Below are 12,385 nucleotides of genomic sequence, written 5' to 3'. Positions count from 1 at the left end.
GTGTGTGTGTGTGTGTGTGTGTGTGTGTGTGTGTGTGTGTGTGTGTGTGTGTGTGTGTGTGTGTGTGTGTGTGTGTGTGTGTGTGTGTTTGCCGTGTATACAGAGGTGTAAAGTAACTAAGTACATTTACTCAAGTACTTTACTTCAATTTTGTCCCATGTATTACTCTGTGTCACGGCGACTTGAACCGACGGCAGGCGTGTATAGTAGCCTTAGAGGCGAGAGGCGTGTCTAGTACCATAGCTTGGGAGGACGAGACCCGAGACATGTTTTCTAGGTGGTGGGATGGAAAATGGACATTTACACTAATGACAGAAAGGTGTCATGATGCTACTGTACATAACCGTGACAGGCTGTCAACCTGTGACTAATGTGTGTAGCTGTGAACTTGCTGCTGCTGTTGAACGTAAAACAAAAACGTGATAACAAACCATATTTGTTTAGCCATATCTTCTTTGTCCTTCTTATTTGTTTTGCATTGAGTCTTTCCGATTAAATCATTAGTCACAAGTCATTAATTAATTTATATTATATAGACTATTGTGCTATCTTTTTACTCATAAGGGAGCAATTCAGCATCAAAAGTCGTAGTTTTCAAATGGATAGATATCACACCACATTGAAAAGGACCTTCGACGAGGATGGGATTCGAACCCACGCGTGCAGAGCACAATGGATTAGCAGTCCATCGCCTTAACCACTCGGCCACCTCGTCACATCTTACAATAAAAAAAAAGAATAAAAAAAATAAATAAAAGAAGAAACTAAACCATAGGTCTTCTTTTCTGTGAGTGTATTTTGTCTGTCTGGACAGATCTGCCCTGTCCAAATATACAAACACAACAATATTGACGTGCATCGGGACTGGGATCAAAGCCCTATTCAAGTTGCTGCTCTGGTCTGGGGTCTAAAGCAGAAACAGAAACGGTGCATGTATGTACACTACAGAATGTATTCGTACAAATTACCGTATCACATTGGTCAATTTGCAACGAAAACCACGCTTTCCGCCACGTGGAAAGCCTGGTGAAGCGATGTTAGTCCAGATAGACAGACAAACACAGACACAGACAAGACCTATGGCTTTTAACAGAGTATATTTGCTCTTTGAACATGACGAGGTGGCCGAGTGGTTAAGGCGATGGACTGCTAATCCATTGTGCTCTGCACGCGTGGGTTCGAATCCCATCCTCGTCGATAAACACATGTTTTCTAGGAGGTGGGAATTGAAAATGAACATTTACACTAATGACAGAAAGGTGTCATGATGCTACTGTACATAACCTTGACAGGCTGTCGCTCTGTGACTGATGTGTTTAGCTGTGAACTTGCTGCTGCTGTTGAACGTAAAACAAAAATGTGATAACAAGACATGGCACGTTGTTTTAGCCATATCTTCTTTGTCCTTCTTATTTGTTTTGTATTGAGTCTTTCCGATTAAATGGCAGTAATTCATTAATTTATATAGACTGTTGTGCTATCTTTTTACACATAAGGGAGCAATTCAGCATTACAAGTCGTGTTTTTCAGATAGAAAGATACCGCACCACATTGAAAAGGGCATTCGACGAGGATGGGATTCGAACCCACGCGTGCAGAGCACAATGGATTAGCAGTCCATCGCCTTAACCACTCGGCCACCTCGTCACATCTTTCAAATGAATATGGAAAAAAAATTAAAATAAACAAAACCATAGGTCTTCTAGTCTGTTTGACGTCCTCGTTTCGCGAGTCTCAGTGCTGTCTGCACTATGTGACAGCTCACACCGCATAGTGATAAACACCAACAACACACTGGAGACAGTCCGAGGGGAGTGTTTGGCATGCAGTGATGTGTGGGGTCAGTGACCACAGGACAGTTCGGATTACCAGCCACTTGAACCCCCTCTTACCCTCTCACTGGAACACCTGTCTCTGCTATGCCCTGATGTGTTGCTAACAGCCAGGAATACCCAGCCCCACATAACAGTCATACCTCTATGTCAAGTGTCTACTTGATCCGGGCTCTTCATTATGTAGACAAATAACACAAGAGAATATTTAGTTGAAGTGATTCTTGCCCACCACGCCAGACCGCCGCAGTGCTTCCAAAGTTCAAAAAGGCGTTCATGAAGCCAAACAATGCCCTAAATTCGTGAGAAGGGCAGTGGTCTGTCGCCTCTTTTCACTCAGGCATTTCTGTGTTAAGACATGTATAAAAGTATCTGGGGTTCTCCCGTCATTGTGTGTGACTTGGCCGGTGTCGAGGAGCCAAATGAAAAAGCACTTCTTGGCTCGCTGCATCAGCAGCTCAGTGTCACACTGGCTCGCCGTCGCATGTCTCTGTTCCCATGACAATGCTGGGTAACTGATTCTTTTGGCCAAGGCTAAGCATTGTGGGTTGGAGAGAGAGAGAAACCAGGGTAACTGTGCCATGGGAGCTGGCAGCGTCGGCTACCATGCTCATCTGTCGCCACCAGACTGCCGGACACTGGGTCAGGGACAGCCTGGGAAGACATTCCACACATACTGTCAAGTCGTCCTCAGCCAGGCTGTCACTTCACTGACTGTACACTGGAGAACATTGGATATAGCTGGGCATTTGCACTGTCTATGAAAACAGCTCTGCCAATACGCCTCACACATTTCTCTTCAAGGGTGTCAAGCCTGAGAGGATGATTTATTTAATAACCACTTTCAACATGCCGTCGCTATTTTGGACATGTGTCACTATGGACATGTGTCACTATAGCTGAATTTTAAAAAAAATTAAGAAAAAAAAACACTGTCGTACGATGAAGATGAAAACACATGTCTCTCGTAGTCAGCTTATATATTGTATTTGACAGGTTTGCTTTTTGTCTCTCAATGAAAATAACACTTTCTGTTTTCAGATGAAAATCTGAAAGTACCTGTCATCGTGCGACACAGCCGTGGCAGTTCTTCAACTCAAGTATTACACCTAGGCTACCTTCTGAAACAGCTGATCTAATGTGTTTGTGTGTGTGTTTGTGTTTTCTCCAGTGTGGGCCAAAGTGGAGCTGACGATGGATGAGAGTATTGAGGTGTACCTGGGTGACTCGGCACAGATCCCCTGCCAGTACAACTTCACAGACGACAACACGCCCAGCCTCGTCATGATCCAGTGGTTCGTGGTGAGTAAGAACACACACTCTCTCTCTCTCTCTCTCTGGCTGGATACACTCTAGGAACCCCCATGGGAACTGGATGCTGTTTTTCTCCACAGAAAGTGTCAGTCCAATTGAAAAATCATTCAGGTCAAGTTCACTACAGTGCACCAAATCAGTTCACATCAAACCCAAATATCCCCCATGATGCAATGCTCCTGTCCCATCATTTCATCCTGTAAGTGCAGTGTGGCCAGTTATCAAAGACAGTTTCCATATAAATGTGTTTTAGCTCACTAACTTGTTAACTATGTTGCCCAGTTAAGCTGGGCAAGAACAGTCCTGCAAGCTAAGCTTGAAGATGTGTTTTTGTCTGCAAGTGACACCGTCGTGCAAATAAGCCTGAATTAACCACACAAACCCTAGCGTTTTGATTGATTGATTGAAATTTTTATTAGGCAAAAGAATGTAAAACAACAGTCACATTTATAATGCTTTTGTCTAAGAGGTCCGTCCAAAAAAGTCCTTGCGGACTTGTTTCCGTTGGGGTCCTTGAATTAATTTCATAGACATATATAGTAGCAACCAAATAGTTCAAAGATCAGCATAAAAATACAGAGGAAAAAAAACAAACACTATGTACAAAAACAGCATGAGAAAATAAAAAATATATACAAAAAAAAAGGGGGAAAAAAACATGAGAAAATAAAAATTATATACAAAAAAAAGCATGATGAAATAAAAAATATGTACAAAAAAGGGGAGGGGGGGGTTGTCTGTCTACAGGGAAACCGGTACTAGCTCCTCTTTAGGCCTCCAGAAAGATGAGTTTTCTATTTTCTATTTACGTTCCTATTCTGGGGGCAAACATTCAGCGAAAATAGCAGATCTACAAGCTTACAACGTGTCACCACGCAAAAGTATATAGGGTTTAAGTGGTTAAACTGTTCAATTCTACATTTGGTCTCTGATGTGAATTCCTGTGTGTGTCGCCCCTCAGAGGTCCACCAGCGGCACTCGCGTGCGGATCTATTACGGCGACGATGCGAATCAGAAGGTGGATGAGCACACCGAGTACAGCGAGCGCATCATCATCTCCGACCAGCAGGACGCGCAGCTTATCATACAGGACGTCAAGCTGTCTGACGAGAGAGAGTTCTTCTGCCAGGTCAACGGGCTGGCTGCGGGCAACGCCGAGGGCAAGACACACCTCAGGGTGTTTGGTGAGCAAGCACACAAAGACGCTCTTCCATAGCAATCAATGTGTGTCCCTCTCTGTACCAACCAATATGTGTCCCTCTCTGTACCAACCAATATGTGTCCCTCTCTGTACCAACCAATATGTGTCCCTCTCTGTACCAACCAATATGTGTCCCTCTCTGTACCAACCAATATGTGTCCCTCTCTGTACCAACCGATATGTGTCCCTCTGTACCAAAAACAAACACAGCCGTCTAATGGAACATTTACCTCAATCATTGGATGGATGGATCCCCAAATTGGAATTGCATGTTCAGGGGCCACTATGGAGTGCACCTCCAAAACACTTCTGCCTATAGGGGGCGACACAAATAGTTGCACCTTATGTTGTAGAAATGCTATTCCCCATGCTTCCTCGGGTACTGATGGCTGCAACCCACATCTTACACAGCTCTGACTCTGCGGAGGGCCCCTTTCTTTTATACTGTGTGAGATGATGTAGTTGAGGAACTAGTGGTCGTTTTGCAAAACAGGTGGATGCGATGCACACAACAATCAGTTAACATACAGTGGCTCTGAGCCACTGTATGTTAACTGATTGTTAACATACAGTGGACATATTATGTCCTCGATGGAGGGAAGACATCAGCTGTTCACACAACTGTCTGCATTGCATTGAGGTAGAGGTCGCTACGTTTCCCGTAATAGGCAGTGATGCCTCCAATCAGGGTACATTTGTAGTCGCTGAGGACTAGTGGTGTGTCGGTCGCGAATGACTCGTTCGAAGAAACAGGTTATTTTTGGTAAACGAAGTGCACTAGGTCACTTCCTAAAAAGTTAGCGTTCAGTTGTTCAGTGCAAAATCCAACACTTTGATTGGCTGAAGACATTCCTGTTTACTCATTGGACTAAACTACACGAGGAGGGCTCTTCCCACGACGGACTTACAGTTGATTTGAGCAGCGCTGCTGGCGCATTTCCAATGACTTTGGTCAACTTGGTGTAAGTTGGCGACTCCCCTGTCCTGCGAGTGGCACATTTCCAACTACTTTGGACACACCGAACGGTGCATGGTGAACGAATCATTTGAACGTATCTTTTTAGAGAATTGAACGAAATGATTGGAACTGAACTCCTATCACTACTAAGGACCTTGGGTCCCATGCCATACTTCTTCAGTCGCTTGAGAAAGTAGAGGCATTGTTCTGCCTTCTTCAACTCATTCAGTGTGTATGTCCCGGCTTGAGTTTCTCAGTGATGTGGACGCCAAAGAATTTGAAGTCACTGACCCTCTCCACTGCAGCTCCATTGATGTAGAAGGGGTTTTCTCTCTGCCCATCATCCTTTAGTCCATGATCATCTCTGTGGTCCAGATTGTTTTCTTGGCACAATTGTGTCAATGTTTTTCAAACTCCTGTGAGTGTGTTGCACTCAAAAAGAGCCTTGGGCGATTTGTTGTTGAAGTCTATATTCTAACCTCCAAAGCCATACAGAGGGCGTCCCTGTCTCTTCAGAGCATCAACCACATCCATTGTGGTCACAGTCTTTCTCTTGCCGTACTCGGTGTAGGTCACGGCATCACGGATCACGTTCTCCAGGAATGTCTTGAGAACCGAGCGGGTCTCCTCATAGATCAGACCAGAGATACGTTTCACACCGCCGCGGCGAGCCAGACGGCGGATAGCAGGCTTAGTGATTCCCTGTATGTTATCACGAAGCACCCTACGGTGACGCTTAGCTCCTCCTTTTCCAAGACCTTTACGTTCATTCCCGCTACTACTCATTTTCAAGCTTCTTCTTGAGATATCTAGTTACTATTACTATGTTTATGTAAAGCGACTTTGGGTATTTAGGAAAGCTCTATATAATTCCAAGCTATTATTATTACTAGTAAAAATGATATTGAGATGTAGAACACATCTATTTATATCATGTACGATCACTACAATGACGTAATTGAGGCCCACAGAATGCATGTACTGTATGGCAGTCAATTAATGAAACAGCCTCGTCAAGTTGCATACTTACCGTGGGGCAGATGCATAGATGCATAGATGCGTAGTATTGCCTTCTGCAGTTCAAAAGACTACCGATGCTTCAAAATTCAGTTGTATAAACCAAATTAATTGTATACAAACAGCTAGACTGTGCGTTCCAGTCCAGTTATTTTGAGAAGTGCTCGCTTCGGTTCACTCAACTTCCTGTACATAAGGCTTGTGAGGCATGCCCGAGCAAGTGCCCACGCCGAACACCCAATCACCTTGCATGTCATCAAGTGCTCCCTTTGTACGTCTTAGTCAACCACAGCGATTGCGGTGGGGTTTTAAGGACAACCGTTTCTTTTGCGGTAGGGGCCTAGAATCAGAAAGATATTGTCACATCACAGGTTTACAGGTGTAAAAAAGTGGGTGAAATTTGTTTTTGTGCAAGACCTTTGTGCAAGACCTTTTTACAAAGAATGACAAATTCTGGAATTGTCTGATCGAGCCAACATTTTAAACACACATTGGGGGGCCTCTAAACACCAGAGCCAAAGGTGATTTCACTTAGACGTCCACCAGATATACTACAAATGCCACTGTTTGTTGCAGAGAAAATATTTTTATCACCACGTTATGTACGAATGATCTTGGGAATCAAGAGACAATGAGCGTCAAACTGTTTTTTGATATTCCATACTGTTTGCCTGTAATTGGCTTCCAAAGTTAGTGGGAAGGGTCTATTTCTTACAAAAAACACATATTAGAACGTAACATCCAAACAACCCCAAAATGGAATTACATATTAAGGGGCCTCTGTGGAGAAAGCACTTTCACTTCTGCCCTTTGGGCGTGCCACAAATGTGAAAGGTTGCACTGTATGTTGTTGAAACACTATTTAGCCCTGTCCTGGCGGCTGCAACCCACGACTCACACAGCCCTTGGCTAGGCAACCCTACAGACATATATGCACTCTGAGGAGCGCCGATTTCTAGTTTGATCTATGGTTATATTTTGAAAAAGTTAAATAAACAACTCTTAATTTTTAAGTCGAGAAAATATTGACAATATTTTTAAATTCTGTGTTAAATGTCTGTATTTGACTATGTGTTAAAAGTCTGGATGGCGTTCGACCTATATGTCCATGTCAAATTGGAGTGAACACACTGCTTTGCAGAAACACAAAAGAGGAGTCACCCACCCATTCATCTTTCTTTCATGTGACATAATGCAGATGTGTTAGGGTTATTAGTGAGGTTTCATGGTTAATGACATGCTCATTGTCATAGGATTCATCTGTTTAATGTCTCCTTTTTCCTCCAGCTCCGCCAGAGGCTCCGCTAATAGAGGGTGTCCTCACCGGAATCTCTGTGACCAATGAGCCGCCGTCAAAGGTAGGTCCTCCCCAGCCCAGCCTTTCACAGTCTATGACACCTCTATCGCACAGCTTTTTCTCACTGTTGTACTATTTATGCAATTTCTGATCTTTATTGTATATTCACTGTTGTTATTGTAAAGCACTTTTTAACTGGTTTTCGAAAAGGTGCTATATAAATAAAGTTATTATTATTATTATGACGTCGTCATCATCATCATCATCCTCAACTTTAAATGAAACAAGGGCATATCAAATGATCTCCCCACAAGCTTGGGTTGAGAAATTTAAGAATGAACTTCTTTCAACCTGGCATCCCCATTTTGAGCTTGTAGGTTTATAGGTGAAATTTAAAAAAGAAGAAGAAAAATAAAACATATATTCTAAAACATAGATAAAATAATAGACCTACAAAAAAAAGTTGAATCTGCAACTCAATTTTATACAGTATGTAGTGGGGCGTCGCTGCTTCATTTCTCTCTCAGCTAAGGGATCCTTGGCCTGAAGACCTCTGCTCTAGTTTATGATGTATTAGCTCACAAGCTCATTGAAGAGGTTCAATGCAGAGCCTCCGTGACCGTTTTAGTTGAAAAAGATAACAGCACTTGAGTGCTGTTAGGAAATGCTTTGCATTTGAGTCAAATGAACGAGCACCCCCACAATGCAAGCGATTCTACGAGCGGTGGCGATGAAAGATGTTGACACATCAGATTTCGCAATGCAAGGACTTCTATAAAGAATTTTGAGAGCTTGGTGACAGCTCCGCTTTCAATTTCACTTAAGCATTAAACTCGACGGCCCAATAAACTAGTTGATAAGTGTGTTGTCCTATTTGCAGCCTTATTTGTAGCCTCAAAGTGAAGCTAATGCCAATCCCACTTGTGCTAGTTTGCTGGCCCCTGTTGACCTACAAAACTGTTTATAAAATAACCATCAAAATGTCTTGTCTGAAATAAGTGAAGGTTTACACTTTGCAAGCTACCTTTATCCCCGTTTACAATCATTGAGGTGTTAAGAAATGGCCAATGTTGATGGGAGCTGACAAAAGAATGCTTAAAATGTATTATTACGGAACCAAAAAGGTACAGTGAAAATATCTGGGTGCACCTTAATTGTGTGCGGGTACACTAACTGAAAAAGTTAGATTCATAAGTGCTCTTTAGTAAAGAGAAAATACATTTTCAGGAAGGATACCAATTTTATCCAATCAAAAGAGAGAACTCATACAGGATATTGGATAAACACTGGAAAGTGAAATTGAAAGTGATGTAACAAAGAAATGAACTGGAACACTATAAAATAATAAGCTCATAATGATCTGTGTTGTCTCTCTCCTGACTGGATAAATTTGGCATCCCAACCTGAAAATATAATTTCTGAGGCCCCCTGTTACTGAACAAATACTCTATACCAATGATCTGTCTGTGTTTTGTTACCTTTTTTCAGCCACAGGGTGTAAAATCATAGAGTGGAATTACTGGGATAAGTGTATGTCTGGCTAGATTACACAGGAGGGGGGGCTTACCTCTTAAAGCTGTCTGGAAATGATGTTAAGTCAGCACAAATCTAAATTAAACCTGTGTATTCTGGAAGTCTGGAAGTTTGGTGGTGGTGATGTGGGAAATTGGTGTCCAGTAGGGCTGCAACACTATCGAACTAGGCGATTTTGATTATAGAAAATAAAAGGTTTTAATAAAATAATCGATTTTGGATAATTATATATTCTTTTTATACAGTAAGTAGCATAAATTAACCATGAAGTCCTTTTAGGGCTGCAAATGTTAACCACTTTCAACCTGGCATCCGTAATTCGATTTGGTCAATTATAGAAATTCTGTTTGAATGTTGATGTGCAAAAGATCAGAAACATTTTTTTTAAACCCATTCAATCCGGGAACTTTTCATGTGCCACGCTATGAGCTTGTAGATCTGCATTTCTTGTGAAAAATCGTGAACATTTGTGCAAAACTACAATCTTTTTGAACATTTTTTTGGAAAACATTTTTTTGAAAAACTATTGTTGCTATATCAGTGGTGCTCAAACTTTTTCATGTTTTTGGCCGCTGATCCCCATTAAAATATGTTGTTCCAGGGGACCCCCCCCCACCCCCCCAGAAGCAATGATTTGAGTTAAAACCGTTGTTTAAAAAAATATGTGTATTCAAAGATTTGCATAAATGTTCAATATTTTTCAAAAATAGCTGATCTACAAGCTCGTTGTAGATCTGCTATTTTTGAATAGCCAAAAGTATAAAAATAATGGTTATAGCTAAACACAGATGCACTCCCGGTCTAAATGGGTTTGTATCCACCTGTTTCCTAGGCTTTTCTCTGTGTTCCACTTCCTGTCTTTTGATCCAATGAAATCCAATGAAACCGGTCAGATGACTAATGATATCCAATGAAATCCGACAGGAAGTGGAAAACACACAGCCAAGAAACAGGTGGATACAGTCTGTCTATGTATCATTAAAAATGTGCCCATGTGAATGTGTGTGTCCAGGTAGCATCCTGTGAGGCCCGTAACGGTTTCCCCAAACCCAACATCACCTGGTACAAGGACGACATGCCCCTGCTGCCCGATCATGAACGTGAGTACACACAACACATCGTGTATTCCACCGGTTCTCAATGTCGTGTCCCGGGACCACCAGCGGTCCAAATGGACCCTTACAGGGTCTCTGTAACTCTTGAGAGTGTACGAATGGCACCAAATGGACCCTTACGGGTCAGCTATTTTTGAATAGCCATTAATCCATTAAGACCGGGAATACGCATCTGTGTCATTTTAAGGTTTCTTTGGGCTATTCAAAAATAGCAGATGTACAAGCTCATTTCGCAGCACCGAGTGCCGCTTGTAGATCTGCTATTTTTGGAAAGATTGCGAGTATTATATATTTTTAAAGCGAGCATTTTTTTACTCAAATATTTGCTTCTGGTGGGGGTCCCTGGAACAAAATATTTTGCGATGAGGGTCGCCGGACAATATATCATTTTTGGGGTCCTTGACATGAAAAAAGTTTGCGAACCATTGATTATAGCAACATGCGTTTAAAAAAAAAAAAAACTTAGGATTTAGAAGACATTTTTAGAATCCCCCAGAAGCAAAGATTTGAATTACAAATGTTCGCTTTAAAAAAAAGATATATATACGTATAGTAAAGATTTGCACACATTTTTAAAAAAAATATAGCAGATCTACAAGCTCATAGCGCGGCACTCGGTGCCGCGCTATGAGCTTGTATATCTGCTATTTTTAAATAGCCAAAGTATGAAATAATGGTTATTGCTCAAATCTGAAAATGACACAGATGCTTTCCCGGTCTTTAATGGGTTAACACATTTTTCTGGAGACTCCCTGGAAACCCCCCCGGGAACCCACTTTGAGAACCACTGCTGTAAAGTTCCTCTCTTTCTTTGATGCATGCACTTTATAATCTGAGCGGTGGAGAATCGTTCTTGACTGGTTTTGCGCTCACTCACAGCGGTGACCTTTTTTTGTAAGACAAATGCAATTTATGTTGACTGAGCTCAAGTCATAGAGCATGGTGATATATGACCTGTTAGTAAAATATACGTATGTGACCTTTACTTCTTGGGGGGGGGGGGTGGGGGGGGGGGACAAAATCACTGGAATCATTTTCATTCAGACACAGAAATGCTGCTGGTATTTCTTGGTGTTAACATGCAGTGGAATATTTACTGTTTATACATTTATACTGTGTGTGTGTGTGTGTGTGTGTGGGGGGGTGTGTGTGTGTGTGTGTGTGTGTGTGTGTGTGTGTGTGTGTGTGTGTGTGTGTGTGTGGGTGGGTGGGTGGGTGGGTGGGTGGGTGGGTGGGTGGGTGGGTGCGCGCGTGTATGTGTGTGTATATACTTTTTTTTTTACTGTGTATATACTGTATACAGTATACACATTGTCTATACACATTGTATACAGACATTATCACTGCTGACAAAGACATCACTTTTAATCAAAAAGAGATTAAAAAAGTGACTTTTTTATTATTTGCCCAACATAGGGACACCGTTTATTGTGAAAACTGTGGTGATCCCCTCGGTGGTCACTCTGCATCAACTGAGTCTAAACATCACAATTGTACCTGTCCCTCTCTCTCTCTGTCTGTCAACCCCGCAGACGTCACCGTGATCAACCTGGTGACCCGGCCCGATCCTACTGCCTTCTTCACGGTGCAGAGTGAGCTGCGGTATAAGGTGGCTAAGGAGGACAAGGACAGCCACTTCTCCTGTGAAGTCAGCTTCTTTGTGCCCGGTGCCGTCCGCACGGCCGAGTCCGAGCGCATCAACATCACCGTGCACTGTAAGAAAGACCCCGTGACCTTCCTTTAAACTCGTCATGCTTTAGTATGGTTTAGCTTAGCTCGCGTTTTGCTTACTTCAGTTGAGTTTGACATATCAAGTTTGGTTTAGTTTATTTTCACAGCGGTGCAACGTAGAAAAACGTGAGTGCTTAAAACACAGTGATCGAAGCTTGAGCAGATGTTTATTTCAGTGGTTATAGAAGATAAAAGATTAAAACTAGAATGGTACTGTGAAATTTCAATGATCAAATATGTCAAACAGGTCAAATATCCAGGGTTCCATACGCTGTTGTGCGAAGAAAAATGTAATATGAGAAATACACAAAATTAATGAGGATGGTACATTAGGACACTCATTCACAAGAAAAGGAAATAGTTGTGCTGGACCCTGGATACAGCTGG

General features: G+C 42.2%; 1 protein-coding gene across 2 annotated transcripts in view; it reads left to right on the top strand.

Moving 5' to 3' along the window:
• mcama (melanoma cell adhesion molecule a) overlaps positions 1-12,385 on the top strand; it is a 75,866-nt gene that overhangs the window by 35,655 nt on the left and 27,826 nt on the right. For both annotated transcript variants that reach the window (XM_084073919.1, XM_084073920.1), the window contains exons 2-6: positions 3,004-3,134; positions 4,108-4,330; positions 7,610-7,684; positions 10,169-10,252; positions 11,800-11,982. In XM_084073919.1, coding sequence (XP_083930045.1) covers positions 3,004-3,134; positions 4,108-4,330; positions 7,610-7,684; positions 10,169-10,252; positions 11,800-11,982 — 696 coding nt within the window. The remainder of the gene's footprint in view (positions 1-3,003; positions 3,135-4,107; positions 4,331-7,609; positions 7,685-10,168; positions 10,253-11,799; positions 11,983-12,385) is intronic.

This window comes from Gymnoscopelus microlampas, assembly GCF_963454915.1.
Source record: "Gymnoscopelus microlampas genome assembly, chromosome: 12".
NCBI lineage: Eukaryota > Metazoa > Chordata > Actinopteri > Myctophiformes > Myctophidae > Gymnoscopelus > Gymnoscopelus microlampas.
This window is presented reverse-complemented; position numbering and strand designations above follow the sequence as displayed.